Source organism: Bufo gargarizans, chromosome 8 (genome assembly GCF_014858855.1).
Source record: "Bufo gargarizans isolate SCDJY-AF-19 chromosome 8, ASM1485885v1, whole genome shotgun sequence".
Lineage (NCBI taxonomy): Eukaryota > Metazoa > Chordata > Amphibia > Anura > Bufonidae > Bufo > Bufo gargarizans.
The window spans coordinates 78,835,387-78,857,234 of NC_058087.1; the positions used below are offsets into that span (position 1 = coordinate 78,835,387).

The 21,848-nt window shown below is 43.4% G+C and overlaps 1 protein-coding gene across 1 annotated transcript in view; it reads left to right on the forward strand.

Annotated features, from left to right (window-relative positions):
• Positions 1–18,050, forward strand: part of LOC122945589 (T-cell-specific surface glycoprotein CD28-like) — a 54,057-nt gene extending 36,007 nt beyond the window's left edge. The window contains exon 5 of the mRNA XM_044304673.1: positions 17,333–18,050. Coding sequence (XP_044160608.1) covers positions 17,333–17,357 — 25 coding nt within the window. The 3' untranslated portion in view covers positions 17,358–18,050. The remainder of the gene's footprint in view (positions 1–17,332) is intronic.
• Positions 18,051–21,848: the final 3,798 nt, after the last annotated feature.

Below are 21,848 nucleotides of genomic sequence, written 5' to 3' on the forward strand. Positions count from 1 at the left end.
CACGTCCCCGTGACGTCCACGGTCCAATTGGATATCTTCTCTATCAATTTTCGATGTTCTTTTCTGCGCCGACCATGTTGATCACGGTTAGCAGCGAATCAGGGTTCCACACCGGAAAGGGAGCGTGAGAAAGGGATACCACATCCAAGGAAGGTCAATGGCTGAAATGTGGGACAAGTTGTTAAAGCAGAAGGATCGAATGAAAGGAGGTGGCACGCGTCAATTAAAGACGAATTTTAGACATTTAAGTCGTTGTCACCTATGCAGAGCAGGAGTTTTTCATAGGCGAAAATGGGTTAATGTCACCCACCAATGGAACAGAAGATCTTTAAAAATTCCGGTCCCTGCCAACTATGCAGAGCAGGGGTTTATTCATGGCAAAACTGTGTTCATGTCACCCACCAACTGAACAGATGATTTTACAAAAATTAGGTCCCTGTCACCTATGCAGAGCAGGGGTTTGTATACGGCAGAATTGGTGAAATGTCACCTGACAGTGTAACAGACAATTTTTTTTACATTTATGTCCCTGTCACCTATGCAGAGCAGGGTTTATTCACAGAAAAAATTGTAAAATGTCACCCAAGAATGTAACAGACGCTTTTGCTCCCTGCTCCCTCTTTTGCTGTGCTGGTCCCTCTGTGCGACCACTGCCTCTTCCTCCGGACTAGACAGGTCACTCACATGATCTTGATTCCATTCGGGGTATAGTATCTCATCATTCTCCACATCAGCTTCCACCCACTCTTTACCCCTGCCCTCCTTGTCAGTCGGCATACTGCAGAAAGCCGCAGCAGTTGGGACCTGTGTTTTGTCATTATCAGAGACGTGCTGCGGTGGTCTTCCAATATACTCATCCTGAAACATAAGTGGATGGGCATCAGTGACCTAAATCTCTTCCACTTCTGGGGCAGGGTTATGTGGATGGCCCACAGAAACCCTGCCAGCAGAGTCATCAAAAAGCATGACAGACTGCTGCATGACTTGGGGCTCAGACTGCTTGCCTGATTTGCAAGTGGGTGAGTTGAAAGACAGATGACCATGGGCTGTAGGTGCCAACTCTGATCTTTCAGCAGGGGACTGGGTGAGAGACAATGCAAAGGAACTGTAGGCACTGTCAGCCCCCCAATCTGTAAAAACTTCTACTTTTTCCATGAGAGAATAGGCTTCATACCATTATGAAAGGAAAACACTATTCACACCTAGCCAAAGATTATGGCAAAAGTCGAGAGTTTGAGTTTTGGGGAGAAAATTGACAGCATTTAAAATATTTGGAATATGAATGGTTAGAATGTTTTCCTCAGCATTTTACTTTTTACACTGAGAAATATAAAAGAGGGTTGCGCGGATAGATACTTTTCTCTGACTCTATACTGACTCTAACTATTGGTTGGCTTAAGTTTGACGCCATAATTGTGGCATAGTTTTGCTGCAAAATGATGAATTTCACCTGACAATGTAACAGACAAATTAGTGCAATGTATTTACCTGTCTACTAGGTAGAGCAGGGGTATAACACAGCCAAAAATTTGGGAAATGTAGCCCAACAATGTATGAAATGACTTAAAAAATAAAAAAAATACATAAAAATAAAAAAAAACTATTATCTTGATCTATGAGGTGAAGGTCCATATAGAGTAGGAGGTTGAGGAGGTAGACGTAGCGGTGTAGGTGGAAGCGGCGGTGGAGGGGGACAAGGTAGCCAACACAGTTTTTTGGTTTAATTTTTTTTTTTTTTTATTAGGGTACACCCCTAAAGAGTGTGAAATATCAAAAATACAACAATGAGCAATTGCGCTGTAGTATAACAATGGTTGGGTAAGGCCGGTATACATGTCTATTCTGCACAAGGTACGGACAAGTCCTGTGGGATCCATGCCTGGTTCATTTTAATGAACGTGAGCTTGGCCACATTGGCAGTGGACAGACGGCTGCGCTTGTCTGTGATAACGCCCCCTGCCGTGCTAAACACATGTTCAGACAATACACTGGCCGCAGGGCAGGCCAGCACCTCCAAGGCGTAAAGGGTAAGCTCAGGCCATGTGCCCAATTTGGAGACCCAGAAGTTGAAGGGGGCAGACCCATCATTCAGTTTGTGTAGGTGTGTGCACACATATTTCTCCACTATGTTGCTGAAATGCTGCCTTCTGCAAAGACGTTTCATATCAGATGGTGGTGCTGGTTGTTGTGGCGTGCTGACAAAGCTTTTCCACATTTCGGCCATGCATCTAATCGCTCATGCATGCCAGGCAGCCCAGAGGCAACGATAAGCTGTCCTCTGTGGGAGGTGTATTGTCTCTGTCCTCTGTATCCCCCCAGCCATGCATCAGTGATGGCCATGAGCTGGCTTGGGTGCCAGCCTGCTGTGAACACGGTTCCTCCTCCTCCATCCCCTCATCCTTCAGCTCGTCATCCTCCAGAACTGTGCCCTTGCAGGAACCCACCCTCGGAGCTACTTGTGAATGACTGGCCTGAAACTCTATGAAATGATCCCTCTTCCTCCTCCTCCTCCAGTGCCACATCCTCTTCCATCATCACCCGAAGCGTTTTTTCAAGGAGGTATAGAAGTGGAATAGTAACGCTGAGAACGGCGTCATCAGCACAGGCAATGTTGGTGGAGTACTCGAAACAGAGCATCAAGGCACACAGGTCTCGCATGGAGGCCCACTCATTAATTTGAAGTGGTGCTGTTCCTCAGAGTGACTCACCCATGCGTGCTGCAGCTGAAACTCTGCTATCGCCTGCTGCTGCTTGCATAGTCTGGCTAGCATGTGCAAGGTGGAGTTCCACCTTGTGGGAACGTTGTATATGAGGCGGTAAGCGGGAAGGCCAAAGTTACGTTGCAGCGCTGACAGATGAGCAGCAGCAGGGTGAGAACGCTGAAGCAGCAGTTCTGACATATCGGGGAAATTTTTATGGAAACTCTGCACCACCAAATTCAGCACAGCAAATCGGCTAGTCCCAGAGCTGCTATGAGATTTCGCCCATTATCGCACACCACCAGGCCGGGCTTGAGGCTCACTGGCACCAACCACTCATCTGTCTGTTGTTCCATGCCCGTCCACAGCTCCTGAGCGGTGTGGGGTTTGTCCCCCAAACAGATAAGTTTCAAAACTGCTTGCTATCGTTTACCCCTGGCTGTGCTGAAGTTGGTGGTAAAGGTGTTACGCTGACCGGATGAGGAGCCGGTAGAGGATGAGGAACCTGAGAAGGAGAAGGAAGCAACAGGAGGCAAATAGAAGCACCCTGCAATCCTTGGTGGCGGAAGGACATGCGCCAAACTGCTATCTGCTTTAGGCCCAGCCGCCACTGCATTTACCCAGTGTGCTGTTAGGGAGATATAACGTCCCTGACCGTGCTTACAGGTCACCATATTCGTAGTTAGGTGGACCTTGCCACAGATGGCGTTGCACAGTGCACACCTGATTTGGTCCCCTACTTGGTTGTGCAGGAAAGGGATGGTACGACTGGAAAAGTAGTGGAGGCTGGGCACATCGTACTGTGGGACAGCCACCACCATAAGGCTTTTAAAACTCTCCGTCTCCACCAGACGGAATGACAGCATTTCAAAGGCCAGTCATTTTGAAATGCTAGCATTCAGAGCCAGGGATCGTGGGTGGGTAGGGGGGTACTTTCTCTTTTGCTCCAGTGTTTGGGATATAGAGAGTTGAACCCTTCCATGTGACATTGTGGAGATGCTTGGTGACCCAGATGTTGGCGTTGCTGGCAGATCCTCTGTTTGCGGGGTGGCAGGTGCCACTGTCACTCCAGAGGTGGATGAAGAGGCCAAGACTGCTGCAGAAGAGGAAGCAGGAGGATCCAGAGACCTTTCTTTGTTTTTGAGGTGTCTACTCTACTACAGCTCGTGCTTTGCACTTAGATGCCTGGTCATGCAGATTGTGCTTAGGTTGAGAACATTAATTCCTCGCTTCAGGCTCTGATTGCACAGTGTGCAAACCACTCATGTCTTGTCGTCAGCACATTGTCTGAAGGACTGCCATGCCAGGGTACTCCTTGGAGCTGGCTTTGGTGTGCTCGGTCCCTTGCTGCGTTGGGCAGTAGCAGGCGTACTGTCTAAGGGACGGCTGCTCCACTTTTGCACGCTGCTCCCTCTTCTGCTGTGCTGGTGGCTCTGTGCGACCACCGCCTCTTACTCCAAATTACAAACCGGATTCCCAAAAAGTTGGGACACTAAACAAATTGTGAATAAAAACTGAATGCAATGATGTGGAGATGGCAAATGTCAATATTTTATTTGTAATAGAACGTAGATGACAGATCAAACGTTTTATCCGAGTAAATGTATCATTTTAAAGGAAAAATACGTTGATTAAAATTTTCACGGTGTCAACAAATCCCCAAAAAGTTGGGACAAGTAGCAATAAGAGGCTGGAAAAAGTAAATTTGAGCATAACGAAGAGCTGGAAGACCAATTAACACTAATTAGGTCAATTGGCAACATGATTGGGTATAAAAAGAGCTTCTCAGAGTGGCAGTGTCTCTCAGAAGCCAAGATGGGTAGAGGATCACCAATTCCCACAATGTTGCACAGAAAGATAGTGGAGCAATATCAGAAAGGTGTTACCCAGCGAAAAATTGCAAAGACTTTGCATCTATCATCATCAACTGTGCATAACATCATCCAAAGATTTAGAGAATCTGGAACAATCTCTGTGCGTAAGGGTCAAGGCCGTAAAACCATACTGGATGCCTGTGATCTCCGGGCCCTTAAACGACACTGCACCACAAACAGGAATGCTACTGTAAAGGAAATCGCAGAATGGGCTCAGGAATACTTCCAGAAACCATTGTCAGTGAACACAATCCACCGTGCCATCTGCCGTTGCCAGCTGAAACTCTACAGTGCAAAGAAGAAGCCATTTCTAAGCAAGATCCACAAGCTCAGGCGTTTTCACTGGGCCAGGGATAATTTAAAATGGAGTGTGGCAAAATGGAAGACTGTTCTGTGGTCAGACGAGTCACGATTCGAAGTTCTTTTTGGAAATCTGGGACGCCATGTCATCCAGACCAAAGAGGACAAGGACAACCCAAGTTGTTATCAACGTTCAGTTCAGAAGCCTGCATCTCTGATAGTATGGGGTTGCATGAGTGCGTGTGGCATGGGCAGCTTGCATGTCTGGAAAGGCACCATCAATGCAGAAAAATATATTCAGGTTCTAGAACAACATATGTTCCCATCCAGACGTCATCTCTTTCAGGGAAGACCCTGCATTTTTCAACAAGATAATGCCAGACCACATTCTACATCAATCACAACATCATGGCTGCTAAGGAGAAGGATCCGGGTACTGAAATGGCCAGTCAGCAGTCCAGATCTTTCACCTATAGAGAGCATTTGGCGCATCATAAAGAGGAAGGTGCAACAAAGAAGGCCCAAGACGATTGAACAGTTAGAGGCCTGTATTAGACAAGAATGGGAGAGCATTCCAATTTCTAAACTTGAGAAACTGGTCTCCTCGGTCCCCAGACGTCTGTTGAGTGTTGTGAGAAGAAGGGGAGATGCCACACAGTGGTGAAAATGGCCTTGTCCCAACTTTTTGGGGATTTGTTGACACCATGAAATTCTGATTCAACATATTTTTCCCTTAAAATGGTACATTTTCTCAGTTTAAACTTTTGTTCTGTGATTTATGTTCTATTCTGAATAAAATATTAGAAGTTGGCACCTCCACATCATTGCATTCAGTTTTTATTCACGATTTGTATAGTGTCCCAACTTTTTGGGAATCCGGTTTGTAAACTCTTGACATATCTTTCTTTGCATGTAATGAGTCTATCTCATATGTTAGTTTCAATTCAGACCTACGGTTTTCTGCATTTCTGGGTTATTCGGGTCTCTGGGGACCCGATAACCCGGAACAGGATGGTGATCGGTGGTGTAATAATACACCACCAATCACCATCCTGCGATCCTGAGAGATGATGGTGACGTCACCTCTCAGCATCGCCTCTTATTGGTCGGCTGCAGGGGCGGGCAGTTCAAATTACTGCACGTCCAATCTCAGAGACAGCACCCCCATCTGTGCAGGGATCATCAGCAAGAACCCCATCTGTGCTCCAGCACCCACATCTGTGCACCCAGGTATTTAGGGAAAGGTTAGGTTAAGCAGGGATATTCAGGGAAAGTTAGTGGAAGAAAAAAAAATGTTCAGGTATCTGGGGTCCACAGCACAGCTGTATGACCCTAGACCCCCCCCACCCTAGGGGTGCTGAAGCTTGCACCCCTGCACCCCCTCCCTCCCCACAACTTTTTTTTGGGCGCAAGCATTTTTTTTTTACAGTACATACGCTGACTGTGGCCGGCACTCTTAGCGTCCGGCCACTGTTAGCACATCGCAACTTTGGTTGGTTGGTCAGCGATTTTTTTATTTTTCAAATTTTTTCCCCTTTTATTTATTTACATTTTTTTTGTCTGTTATGTTTAGGGTAAGTTCTCGAACACCTGTGCCCCCCCACACACGTTCACCAAATAAAGTTTATCGCGCACGCACACACACAACTATGGCCACCGGATGTTCTCGGCCGAGGAGGCATACGCCCAGCTTGCCTCCGAGTACGATAGCCCCAGTGACGACGAGGATGACCCCACTTTCCTTTTGTCATCCGCATCCTCCTCATCATCTAGCGATGATGATGAGCCCCCAAGGCGGCGGAGACGCCACCAGGCGGAAAAAGGGGACCCTGTGGCCCCACACTAGTACAAGCACCTCTGGGGCTCGTTTTCCGGCCCACCAGTTAAGTCCAATGGAGCCCCCTGCCGGTGAACTTGTCTAGTATACCCCAGAGCGTTTTAAGCCCGTGATTCCTGATTTTGTAGGCCAACCAGGGATCCAGATTTCCACAGTGGGCTTCACTGAATACGACTACTTTAGTCTTTTTTTCAGTGACCACTTTGTAAATCTAATGGTGGAGCAAACAAACCTGTATGCCCAACAGTTTGTTGCTCAACACCCGGGCTCCTTTTTGGCTAGGTTCAGTCGCTGGACTCCGGTCAGTGCAGCAGAGATGAGGACGTTTTAGGGCCTCATGCTGCACATGGGTCTAGTCAAGAAACCTAGTGTCAGGCATTACTGGAGTGGGGACATCCTATAGCAGACCCCACTTTACAGTACGGCCATGACACGCTCCCGGTGTGAGGCCATCCGGAAATGCCTGCATTATGCAGATAATGCAGCATGTCTACCCCAAGGTGATCCTGCCTATGACCGCCTGTACAAAATCAGGCCGGTCATCGATCACTTTGGGGCCAAATTTGTGCAGGCCTATGTACCTGGAAGGGAGGTCGCGGTTGATGAGTCTCTCATTGCTTTCAAGGGGAAACTCATTTTCCGCCAGTAAGTTCCCTCTAAGCGGGCGAGGTATGGCGTGAAGCTACACAAACTTTGTGAGAGTACCTCAGGGTACATTTACAAGTTTTGTGTGTAAGAGGGGCAAAATTCCCGTATTCAACCCCCAGAATGTCCCCCCACTCTGGGTTTTAGCGGGAAACTTGTGTGGGACCTTATGCACCCACTCCTAGATAAGCGTTACCACCTGTACGTGGATAACTTTTATACTAGTATCCCCTTGTTCCAGTTCCTTGCCACCAGATCCACGTCTGATTGTTGGACCGTGTGGAAAAATCAACGCAGCCCCCCTACCCACCCCCTCTAGGTACCTATCCCCAGGGGTGCGACCCGTGCCCTTACCAGTGGAAACCTGTTGCTGGTCAGATATAAGGACAAGAGGGATGTCCTGGTACTGTCCACAATTCATGGTAACGGCATCACCCCTGTTCCTGTGCAAGGTACCGCGGTAACGGTCCTCAAGCCCGATTGTATTGTCGACTACAATCGGTATATGGGAGGAGTTGATCTCTCTGATCAAGTCCTCAAGCCATATAATTCCATGCACAAAACCCGGGCATGGTACAAAAAAGTTGTGATCTACTTGGTACAGGTTGCCTTGTACAACACTTTTGTGCTGTCCCGGAGCGCTGGCAACACAGGGACATTCCTTCAGTTCTATGAGGCAGTCCTCAAGCACCTGATCTTTTCTGACCGGGAAAGAGCAGGCCGGAGTACCTCGGGAACTGGAGGTGTCCGGGTCGTCCCTGGCCAACGCTTTCCAGGGGTAGTCCCCCATACTGGAAAGAAGGGACGGACCCAAAAAAGGTGCAGAAAGTGTCTCAGGAGGGGGATACGGAAGGACACCACTACTCAGTGTGACACGTGCCCGATCATCCAGGCCTCTGCATTATTGGTTGCTTCAGGGAGTACCATACTTCCATGGAGTACTAAATTTATTTCCCTTCCCCGATTTAGCCAGTGACAATTGTATAAAAAACTATGGTTCTCAGACTTGAGACACTAAAACAAAACAAAACAAAAATTAAAATATTATTTAGTAAAACTAAAATAAAGTTATATATAGTGTAAAACATAAATAAATAAAAAGTAGACCTATTAGGTATCGCCGCGTCCATAGGAATCTGCTCTATAAAAAAAAAAACATGACCCAACCCCTCAGATTAACACAGTCAAAAAAAATTAAATAAAACGGTGCCAAAACAGCAATTTTTGGGCAAATTTTCCATTTTAATCATTTTTTTTCCAGTAACAAAGCAAGGATTAACAGCCAAACAAAACTTAATATTTATTACTCTGATTCTGCAGTTTACTGTGGTCTTAAACTGCTGTATTACCAAACAGCAGGGCGCAGAAAGAAAAGGAACGCCGTATGGTTTCTGGAGGGCAGATTTTGATGGCCTTTTTTGGGGGGCACCATGTCCCATTTGAAGCCCCCCGATGCACCCCTAGAGTAGAAACTCCATAAAAGTGACCCCATCTAAGAAACTACCCTTAAGGTATTCAAAACTGATTTTACAAACTTTATTAATCCTTTAGGTGTTCCTCAACAGTTTATGGCAAATGGAGGTGAAATTTCAGAATTTCTATTTTTGGTAACCTTGCCTCACAAAAATGTAATATAGAGCAACCCAAAAATTATATGTACCCTAAAAATAGTCCCAACAAAACTGCCACCTTATCTCGTAGTTTCCAAAACGGGGTCACTTTTATGGATTTTCTACTCTACATGGTGTAAATAAACCAGTCCAGCAAAATCTGGCTTCCAAATCCCTCTACGCCCTACTGTGTGCCCGTACAGTAGTTTATGGCCACATATGAGGTGTTTCTGCAAACTACAGAATGGGGGCAATAAATATAGCAATTTGTTTGGATGTTAACCATTGCTTTGTTACTGGAAAAATGGATTAAAATAGAAAATTTGCCCAAAAAAAAATGAAATTCTCAAATTTCATCTCCATTTGCCAATAACTCTTGTACAACACCTAAAGGGTTAACAAAGTTTGTAAAATCAGTTTTGAATACCTTAAGGGGTGCAGTTTCTTAGATGGGTTCACTTTTATGGGGTTTCTAATCTAGGGGTGCATTGGGGGGCTTTAAATGGGACATGGTGTAAATAAACCAGTCCAGCAAAATCTGCCTTCCAAAAACCGCATGGCGCACCTTTCCCTCTACACCCTACCGTGTGCCTGTACAGTAGTTTGCGGCCACATATGGGGTGTTTCTGCAAACTACAGAATCGGGGCCATAAATATAGCATTTTGTTTGGCTGTTAACCCTTGCTTTGTTACTGGAAAAAATGGATTAAAGTGGAAAATCTGCCAAAAAATCTAATTTCAGAAATTTTATCTCCATTTGCCATTAACTCTTGTGGAACACTTAAAGGGTTAACGTTTGTAAAAATCAGTTTTGAATACCTAGAAGATTGCAGTTTCTAGAATGGGGTCATTTTTGGGTGGTTTCTATTATGTAAGCCTTACAAAGTGACTTCAGACCTGAACTGGTCCCTAAAAATTGGGTTTTTAAAGATTTCTGAAAAATTTCAAGATTTGCTTCTAAACTTCTAAGCCCTGTAACGTCCCCAAAAACTAAAATGTAATTCCTAAAATGATCCAAACATGAAGTAGACATATGGGGAATGTAAAGTGATAACTATTTTTGGAGGTATTTACTGTGTATTATAGAAGTAGAAAAATTGAAACTTGGAAATTTGCAAATTTTTCCCACATTTTGGTAAATTTGGCATTTTCTTTATAAATAAAAATGATTTTTTTTTACTTCATTTTACCAGTGTCATGAAGTACAATATGTGACGAAAAAACTATATCAGAATGGCCTTATTAATTCAAAGCGTTTAAAGTCATCACCACATAAAGTGACACTGGTCAGATTTGCAAAAAATTGTCTGGTCCTTAAGGTGAAATATGGCTGTGTCCTTAACCCCTTCATGTTTGAATTATTTTGGGAATGATATTTTATTTTTTGGGGATGTTAGGCTACTTTCACACTAGCGTTCGGGCGGATCCGTTCTGAACGGATCCGCTCATAATAATGCAGACGGAGGATCCGTTCAGAACGGATCCGTCTGCATTATATTAGCTAAAAAAAGCTAAGTGTGAAAATAGCCTCGGACGGATCCGTCCAGACTTTCAATGTAAAGTCAATGGGGGACGGATCCGCCTGAAGATTGAGCCACAGGGTGACATCTTCAAACGGATCCGTCCCCATTGACTTACATTGTACGTCTGGGCGGATCCGCACGCCTCCGCACGGCCAGGCGGACACCCGAACGCTGCAAGCAGCGTTCAGCTGTCCGCCTGTCCGTGCGGAGGCGAGCGGAGCGGAGGCTGAACGCCGCCAGACTGATGCAGTCTGAGCGGATCCGCTCCATTCAGACTGCATCAGGGCTGGACGGCTGCGTTCGGGTCCGCTCGTGAGCCCCTTCAAACGGAGCTCACGAACGGACCAGCGAACGCTAGTGTGAAAGCAGCCTTACAAAGCTTAGAAGTTTAGAAGCAAATCTAGAAATTTTTCAGAAATTTACAAAAACCCAATTTTTAGGGACCACTACAGCTCTGAAGTCACTTTGCGAGGCTTACATAATAGAAACCACCCAAAAATGACCCCATTCTATAAACTACACCCCTCAAGGTATTCAAAACTGATTTTACAAACTTTGTTAACCCTTTAGGTGTTGCACAAGAGTTATTGGCAAATGGGGATGAAATTTGAGAATTTCATTTTTTTGCCTAATTTTCCATTTTAACCCATTTTTTCCACTAATAAAGCAAGGGTTAACAGCCAAACAAGACTGTATCTTTATTGCCCTGACTCTGCCGTTTACAGAAACACCCCATATGTGGCCGTAAACTACTGTACGGCCACACAGCGGGGCGTAGAGTGAAAGGTGCGCCGTTTGGTTTTTGGAAGGCAGGTTTTGCTGGACTGGTTTTTTGACACCATGTCCCATTTGAAGCCCCCTGATGCACCCCTAGAGTAGAAACTCCATAAAAGTGACCCCATCTAAGAAACTACACCCCTCAAGGTATTCAAAACTGATTTTACAAACTTTGTTAACCCTTTAGGTGTTGCACAAGAGTTATTGGCAAATGGGGATGAAATTTGAGAATTTCATTTTTTTGCCTAATTTTCCATTTTAACCCATTTTTTCCACTAACAAAGCAAGGGTTAACAGCCAAACAAGACTGTATCTTTATTGCCCTGACTCTGCCATTTACAGAAACACCCCATATGTGGCCGTAAACTACTGTACGGCCACACAGCGGGGCATAGAGTGAAAGGTGCGCCGTTTGGTTTTTGGAAGGCATGTTTTGCTGGACTGGTTTTTTGACACCATGTCCCATTTGAAGCCCCCCTGATGCACCCCTAGAGTAGAAACTCCATAAAAGTTACCCCATCTAAGAAACTACACCCCTCAAGGTATACAAAACTGATTTTACAAACTTTGTTAACCCTTTAGGTGTTGCACAAGATTTAATGGAAAATAGAGATACAATTTTGAAAATTTCACTTTTTTGGTAGATTTTCCATTTTAATATTTTTTTTCCAGTTACAAATCAAGGGTTAACAGCCAAACAAAACTCATTATTTATGGCCCTGATTCTGTAGTTTACAGAAACACCTCATATGTGGTCATAAACTGCTGTACGTGCACACGGCAGGGCGCAGAAGGAAAGGAATGCCATACGGTTTTTGGAAGGCAGATTTTGTTGGACTGGTTTTTTTGACACCATGTCCCATTTGAAGCCCCCCTGATGCACCCCTAGAGTAGAAACTCCAAAAAAGTGACCCCATTTTATAAACTACGGGATAGGGTGGCAGTTTTGTTGGTACAAGTTTAGGGTACATATGATTTTTGGTTGCTCTATATTACACTTTTTGTGCGGCAAGGTAACAAGAAATTGCTTTTTTGGCACCGTTTTTTTTTTGTTATTTACACCATTCATCTGACAGGTTAGATCATGTGGTAATTTTATAGAGAAGGTTGTCCCGGACGCGGTGATACCCAATATGTATACAATTTTTTTTATTTATGTAAGTTTTACACAATAATTTCATTTTTAAAACAAAAAAAATGTTTTAGTGTCTCCATAGTCTAAGAGCCATAGTTTTTTCAATTTTTGGGCGATTATCTTAAGTAGGGTCTCATTTTTTGTGGGATGAGATGACGGTTTGATTAGCACTATTTTAGGGTGCACATGACTTTTTGATTGCTTGCTATTACACTTTTTGTGACGGAAGATGACAAAAAATGGCTTTTTTTACACCGTTTTTATTTTTATTTTTTTTACGGTGGTCATCTGAGAGGTTAGGTCATGTGATATTTTTATAGAGCCGGTCAATACGGACGCAGCGATACCTAATATGTATACTTTTTTTTTATTTATGTAAGTTTTACACAATGATTTCATTTTTGAAACAAAAGAAATCATGTTTTAGTGTTTCCATAGTCTAAGAGCCATAACTTTTTCAGTTTTTGGGCGATTATCTTGGGTAGGGTATGATTTTTGCGGGATGAGATAACGGTTTGATTTTGGCGTACATGTGACTTTTTTGATCACTTTTATTACCTTTTTTGGGAAGTAAGGTGGGCAAAATACCAAACATGTGTAGGGAATTTTGGGTCTGATGTCTGCATAATACAGTACAATATATATTGTACTGTTCTGTATTTTACTTACACTTTGTCTGAACAGATCTATGCTTTCAGCACAGATCTGTTCAGAACCATGGACAGCAGGACGCCTGAGAAGGCGTCCTGTTGCCATGGGAACCTTCCCCGTCTGCTCAGTAGTTGCCAGAACTTCGCAGACGGGGAAGGGTAAGGACGGGGCTTGGGGGGCTGCCTGGAAGCTCTCTCCCTCTCCATTCGGGGGGCTGCAAAGGCACAACAGCCCCCCGATGGGAGAGGGAGGGAGCTCCCTGAGCTGTTAACCTTTTCCATACAGCGGTCCGTAAGGACCGCTGTATGGAAAGGGTTAAACGGCTGACATCGCATCACCGATGTCAGCCGTTTATACCAGGGTGCCAGCAATGTGCTGGCACCCTGGTATACCCACTAGACGCCAACGATTATGCAATGGGAGGCGGGCGGGGGATCGCGATCCCGCCTACCGCACCGTTCCCGGTCTGTTCTTTGCTAGCTGTGGGCTTGGGCTAAAGGACCTTTGATGACATCAGATCACATGCTCTAATCACATGGTCCATCACCATGGTGATGGAGCATGTGATCTGACATCATCAAAGGTCCTTTAGCCCAAGCCCACAGCTAGCAAAGAACAGACTGGGAACGAACTACGCGAACAAGAGGATAAGGTAAGTTAACTTTTTTTATTTTTTTAACCCTTCCAGCAGTATTATACTATGTATTCTGTAGTCAGAATGCTATTATTTTCCCTTATAACCATGTTATAAGGGAAAATAATACAGTGAGTAGACTGTCACCTAGAACCCATGCGTGAAAATCGCTTGCGCTTGCGGATGCTTGCGATTTTCACGCAACCCCATTCACTTCTATGGGGCCCGCGTTGCTTGGATTATCGCACTGCAACGCACAAAGAGGAGCATGCTGCGATTTTCACGCAACGCATAAGTGATGCGTGAAAATCACCGCTCATGTGAACAGCCCCATAGAAATGAATGGGTCAGGATTCAGTGCGGGTGCAATGCGTTCAACTCACGCATCGCACCCGCGCGGAATACTCGCTCGTGTGAAGGGGGCCTTAGGCTGAGTTCATACGAGCGAGATTTCCGCGCGGATGCAATGCGGTAGGTGAACGTATTGCACCTGCACTGAATCCGGCACCATTCATTTCAATGGGGCTGTGTACATGAGCGTTTTTTTTTCACGCATTACTTCTGCAATGCTTTAAAATCGCAGCATGCTCTATATTCTGCGTTTGTAACGCAGGACAGGCCCTATAGAAGTGAATGGGGCTGCATGAAAAACGCATTGCATCCTTAAGCAAGTGCGGGTGCGATGCGTTTTTCACTGATGGTTGCTAAGAGATGTTGTTTTTAAACCTTCAGTTTCTTATCACGCGCGTGAAAAACGCATCAAAACGCATTGCACCCGCGCGGAAAAAACTGAACAACTAAACGCAATTGCAGACAAAACTGACTGAACTTGCTTGCAAAATAGTTAGAGTTTCACTTAACGCACCCTAAACGCATCCTGAGCCAATCCGTCACTCCCGTGTGAACCCAGCCTTAGGCTGGTTTCACACGGGCGTGACGGTTTTGATCTTGATGCGTTCAGGGTGCGTTCAGTGAAAATGCTGCGATTTTGGCACTAAAACAAGTCAGTTTTGTCTGCGATTGCGTTTAGTTGTTCAGTTTTTTCCACGCGGGTGCAATGCGTTTTGATGCGTTTTTCACGCGCGTGATAAAAAACTGAAGGTTTACAAACAACGTCTCTTAGCAACCATCAGTGAAAAACACATCGCACCCGCACTTGCTTGCGGATGCAATGCGTTTTTCACGCAGCCCCATTCACTTCTATGGGGCCTGTCCTGCGTTACAAACGCAGAATATAGAACATGCTGCGATTTCAAAGCATTGCAGAAGTGATACGTGAAAAAAACACAGCCCCATTGAAATGAATGGTGCTGGATTCAGTGCGGGTGCTATGCGTTCACGTCACGCATAGCACCCGCGCGGAAATCACGCTCGTGTGAAAGGGACCTTAGGGATTTGATAAAATGTCAATTTTCATCAGTTCCCTAAGCTGGCGGAAGGCAGAGAAAGTAGTTATACTAATTCTTTGAAATACAGCTTATTTAGCAATTGAAATTATTTTGTTCCTCATAAGATAAGAAAATGTAGCGCTTACTTCTCATAGATTGTAGACAAGAAAGGAGACAAAAAACACAGCGCCTCATGTGCGGTACCGCCTTATAGACAAAATAAATGTATGGTGCGTATTTCGCTTACCGGATTCTGTTGTGAGGAGTCATAACAGCTAGATGAGCCTTAGCTGGTGTATTTCCCCACCAGCATAAGGGAGATGCCGTGCTGCTGCCTGGGTCTATTCCTGTCCCGAGGGTTCCAGGTAGATAGATATGCAGAAATCTCAAAAAATAACAAAAAATAGTCAGACCACTATCCGGCGCTGCAGGCATAGAATTCAGTCCTTTAGATGGATAAGATTCTTTTTATTTAAAGTCAACGCGTTTCGAGGGCAAGGTGCCCTCTTCGTCAGGACAATATACAGAATAAGGATTCACTAGTAGTGAGGATATTTAAAACGCTATTTTGGCGGGTTAAACTGGGGGAGGTTCGGGGGTGGGATGGGCGTGTTTAGTATAATGAGGCTAATTGTCAGTGTCTATCCGTGATCAGTGGTAAATGGTGTTAGATGTCTGACACTTTCTTGAATGTGCAGACTGGGTAACGCAGAGTCAAGCGCTTCATAGCATAATTAATTACATTGTTTTGGCATTTCTTTTTGTGATACATATAGTGATACATTTAATGATACATTTCATGATGGTATGTTAATATCACAGCGGCGCTTTAGTTAGATCAGTTAGAGCCCTGTGGTTCATCCACCTCTCTTATGCCAATTACAATAATACAAAGACAGTCACAAGACCACAATAACAGTAGGAGTGGAACACCAATAGATGCTTCTTATTTTAGCCCTATACAGGCTTTTTATAAATATACCCTGCATCAGATAAGAACTCCTTTTTTTTATCTATTTATTTATTTATTTTCTAAATAAGACCAGAATTGGCCACAAGTCTTTTATACAGTATGATTTCCCATATAATATGTAATATATAATCCACTGGTACATGACTGTAAGTATGTACCATAGCTTGGCCCCTTTTTAAAAAAAATAACGATGTTCTATATATATTAAAATGATGTCACCTCCCCTGGAAATAAGGAAGCTACTGTATAATATAATATAAAATAAACATACACACCAGCGTTACACATACCGATCTGAGGACTGTAAGGACCTTCATCTGAGAGATCGGGCATCGCTGAGTGTCACAATGTACAGGAGAAGCGGGGAGAAGCGCAGTGAACATGAGAAGCGTAGTGTGCAGGAGAAGCATCAGTGTGCAGGAGAAGCGTCAGTGTGCAGGAGAAGTGGGGTGAACCTGCAATAATAATGATTTACAGCGAACCGCCGCATGGTAAAAGCAGGGAGCTGGATACACTCCCAGCTCTCTGCAGAAGAAGAATGGCCACTGCTACACTGACCCCTAATGAGAATAGAAGCGCCGCTGTAATATACTGACTCCTAAGGAGAATGGAAGCGCCGCTGTGATATTAACATACCATCATGAAATGTATCATTAAATGTATCACTATATGTATCACAAAAAGAAATGCCGAAACAATGTAATTAATTATGCTATGAAGCGCTTGACTCTGCGTTACCCAGTCTGCACATTAAAGAAAGTGTCAGACATCTAACACCATTTACCACTGATCACGGATAGACACTGGCAATTAGCCTCATTATACTAAACACGCCCATCCCACCCCCGAACCTCCCCCAGTTTAACCCGCCAAAATAGCGTTTTAAATATCCTCACTACTAGTGAATCTTTATTCTGTATATTGTCCTGACGAAGAGGGCACCTTGCCCTCGAAACGCGTTGACTTTAAATAAAAAGAATCTTATCCATCTAAAGGACTGAATTCTATGCCTGGAGCGCCGGATAGTGGTCTGACTATTTTTTGAGATTTCTGCACTTCTCATAGATTGTTAGATAGAAGCTCTGTTCATAAATTCTGCTGTATTATAAGTGAGTCCATCAGATAACTCTGGTTTGTTGTGCAATGGATCCAGTAGCATACAAAACAGATATGAACATATCCTCCTTACGATCTTATATTTAGTGCTATCTGTTCATTCTCACTGCATTTTTAGGAATCTATATAGGTCACAATGTCCTAAATGATTTCATAATATATCTTTACAGACAAAAGAGCTCCATTCTTAGCTGACATCAGTGGATTTAAATTATAACATTTTCAGAAACCATGCAGAAGATTCAATTTGTACAGCTTCCATTGAGTTCAAGAGAAAACGCCTAAACTACTCCGCAGTTGCATTAAATAATTGGACACAGTGCAAAATGGGGATCCCAAGTAAATAATATTGCCAATAAAGTGACAGAATAATACCATATTATTCCAGTAAAGAAAAATTTGCCTCTGCAGAGATTCCCTTAAAGGTTTGTATAGAAACCTTCTTTACAGCATACCTCTGCCCTCACTGACAATACAAACTTATTTGGTTTCCAAGGACATTGTTATTAATCTTAATAATAAAATAAAAAAAATTTTTTTACATTGGTATGATTGAACTTTGCACAACTGCCTTTTTTCCTTTGACTTTGACTTCTGGTTAAAATGTGGTAAAAAAAATGGAGATTGATACTGAAAGCCACAGACTTTAGTTAGTTTTAGTATGACTACAGGACTATGCACATCTTTTCCTTTTTTTTTTTTTTCTGGCAAATACAGATGACTCATTTCTTTTCCTTTGCAGATAATATTATGAATGTCAAGTATAACTATATGAATTTCCCTGAAATGTATGAATCAATTAAATTAACATGTTTTTTTAATATTTGTTGGCACTTACAGTCTAGTGCTGTGATCACAGATCAAGAAAGAGATATACTGTATATACAAATGCACATGCAATAAAAATAATACATTTGAAATATTGAGTACTTTTTTTCAAAAATAAAAAGGGACGATAGGCAGAGAAACATATCAAACAGTACCTAGAATAAGGTCTCACCTAATGGATCGGCCAAGCCTATTAATACAATGGGCCTACATTTACTAATGTAATCGCACGTAGAATGTGGCTTAAAATTCTGGTGGGGTTCTAGCTTAGTTGTAAATGGTGTTGCTTAGGAGGAAGGGGAGTGGCATATTATGCAGCAATTGCATCAATCTGCAGGCAGAATGACATGAGCAGTTTGATATATAGTTTCATATGAAAATATTCAGCAAAATGTGTAATTTATACATTAAAATAGCTAGCTATGAATACACACTTACAAAGGGAATGAAATCAAAAACTGATAAGACAGCCCTAATTGAAGTGAGAAATTAGTTTTACAGCATCTTTACCCATAAAACAATGCTGTACGTTAATCTGCTCAGCTTTTCCTGCTTTATAACATGCCGTATTCACACTGCACTGAATTTTGTGGTGACAGCTTAAGTCATCTTCCCCTGTAGAAGGGTGCCTGAGCAACAGGTACAGTTGCAAGAAAAAGTATGTGAACCCTTTGGAATGATATGGATTTCTGCACAAATTGGTCATAAAATGTGATCTGATCTTCATCTAAGTCACAACAATAGACAATCACAGCCTGCTTAAACTAATAACACACAAATAATTAAATGTTACCATGTTTTTATTGAACACACCATGTAAACATTCACAGTGCAGGTCGAAAAAGTATGTAAACCCCTAGACTAATGACATCTCCAAGAGCTAATTAGAGTGAGGTGTCAGCCAACTGGAGTCCAATCAATGAGATTAGATTGGAGGTGTTGGTTACAGCTGCCCTGCCCTATAAAAAACACACACACCAGTTCTGAGTTTGCTTTTCACAAGAAGCGTTGCCTGATGTGAATGATGCCTCGCACAAAAAAGCCCTCAGAAGACCTACAATTAAGAATTGTTGACTTGCATAAAGCTGGAAAGGGTTATAAAAGTATCTCCAAAAGCCTTGCTGTTCATCAGTCCAGGTTAAGACAAATTGTCTTTAAATGGAGAAAGTTCAGCACTGCTGCTACTCTCCCTAGGAGTGTCCGTCCTGTAAAGATGACTGCAAGAGCACAGCACAGACTGCTCAATGAGGTGAAGAAAAATCCTAGAGTGTCAGCTAAGGACTTACAAAAGTCTCTGGCATATGCTAACATCCCTGTTAGCGAATCTACGATACGCAAAACACTAAACAAGAATGGATTTCATGGAAGGATACCACAGAGGAAGCCACTGCTGTCCAAAAAAAACATTGCTGCACGTTTACAGTTTGCACAAGAGCACCTGGATGTTCCACAGCAGTACTGGCAAAATATTCTGTGGACAGATGAAACCAAAGTTGAGTTGTTTGGAAGAAACACACAACACTATGTGTGGAAAAAAAGAGGCACAGCACACCAACATCAAAACCTCATCCCAACTGTGAAGTATGGAGTTGGGGGCATCATGATTTGGGGCTGCTTTTCCTCGTCAGGGCCTGGACGGATTGCTATCATCAAAGGAAAAATTAATTCCCAAGTTTATCAAGACATTTTGCAGGAGAACTTAAGGCCATCTGTCCACCAGCTGAAGCTCAACAGAAGATGGATGTTGCAACAGGACAACGACCCAAAGTATAGAAGTAAATCAACAACAGAATGGCTTAAACAGAAGGAAATACGCCTTCTGGAGTGGTCCAGTCAGACTCCTGACCTCAACCCGATTGAGATGCTGTGGCATGACCTCAAGAAAGCGATAATGATTGTCCTGGCCATTCTGGAGCAACGCATCAGTGTCTATTGACTCACCTAAGTCAGCTTTCATTGAACGGAGAGTACTCCAAGAGGTAGCAGCCTGGTGGTTACCCTGCAGACCAGATCTCTGTATAGGGTGAAAGGATGAATGCCAGGGACACTTAGATAATGCCCTTAGGAGTAGCCCTAAGCCAAACTATGCTGCATTCTTAGGGAGTTAATAGATTATACACTATATCCCAAACTGATACAAATAACAACTACAATCTGTCCCACAAAAACAAGCAAAAATTGTTACTCTTAGAATGCAGTCAACACAAAAAATATTTTATATTTTAATCAAGCCTACAGTCTAGTGCTGTCATCACAGATCAAGAAAGAGATATATTTTATATACAAATGCACAACAATAAAAAAATACATTTTAAATATTATGGACCTATATTTGCTATCACACGTATATTGTGGGCTAAAATTCTGGTGGGTTTCTAGCTTAGTTGTAAATGGTGTTGCTTAGAAGAAAGGGGAGTGGCCTATTATGCAACAATTTGCAGAAATTTCACCACAAAATTCTATTGCAAAGTAATCCCACCAACATGTGTTATAAAGTTAGACAAAAGTGTTTAGCTATGCACCAAATTTATCATCCAGTGTTAAACTTAGCACATCTTTAGATTGTAACAGCTACAATCTGTCCTGCCCCAAATCAAGGTGCCACCAGTACTGCCTGCTATCAGATCCTTTGACACCGATAGCCGGGTAGAAGTCAGAGCATCGGAATAATACCCGGTATCTCTACTGACACCTCCTGGACTCTGGTGGTTCCAACGGCATTCTTCTCCCAAGCTGTAGGGCTGTTCAATTGCAGCACAGATCTCACAGCCTGGGAGAAAAAAAACTGGGAGAAAGAACACCCAGGAGAAAAAGGGCAGGCTTTCCCAGTGTTACCAAGTCAGCAAAAATACCAGGGGACATAGTGGGAGAACGGAGCTGCACCCCGGAATAATAGTAAGTGCAGTGAGATTCTGGGGCGCCACTCTACACAGCCTGATAGTTATCTTACAATGTTTGGGCCGATGAAAGGTTCTCTTTAAGTCACTCACTGTCATCCCCTCTGCCATTTGATCTGAAATTGGCAATTTTGCCAACTCAGAAATGCTTTTGGGCAATTGCTCTGCCACCAGAAGCGTATAGCTGTGTCTACTTTGGAGTGGTCAGTGTGTGTCACTGCAGAGCTGCTCCCATAGAAGTCAATGGAAGCAGCACAGCAGTGACATGCTCATTCCACTACATAGTAGACAGAGCGGTCTGCTTCCAGTGCAGGAGATATTGCTAAACAGCTGATCGGCAGGGGAAATGTGTGTTGGAACCCCTCTGATCAGCTAACCAGATTATCAAAACAAATCTGAAGTTTTTCGAAATCATTATGGACAAATTGCATAAAATGGTGCTCAGTGGCATTTTACATTGAGAATTGCCAGGAAAACACCACGAGGAAGCAAGATAAAGGATCAGTCATGGCACTGGAAATGGGGGTCGGGGGCTTACGGTGTTTGGCTCATAGACTTACAGCCTAGATCAGCCAATCAGGGGGGCACCAAGCCGGGAGTTGTCTGTGCAAAACAATTAGAATGTCATTCTGCTTTTAATTGTGACCTGGCAGGAAGCTGTGCAGCTCTGCGGCTGCAGACTGGCTTACTGAGCTAGGAACAGTATAAGAAGATTATGGAGACAAGATAGGTGATAGGGAAAGACAGTGTAAGAACATTATAGGGAGAGAATATTTAGGAATTTGTGGTATATTAAGGGGTATAATCAGGGGAAGGGAGTGAGAACTGGTCATTATCAGGTGTATTTGCTGGCAGGTTATTGTCACCTAATCTTCTGGCAACTAGTTCAACATTACAGATTCCTTCAAACACAGTCTTTTTTGGGAAAAAGTTTCTATTTACACTTCCATACAAATTACTT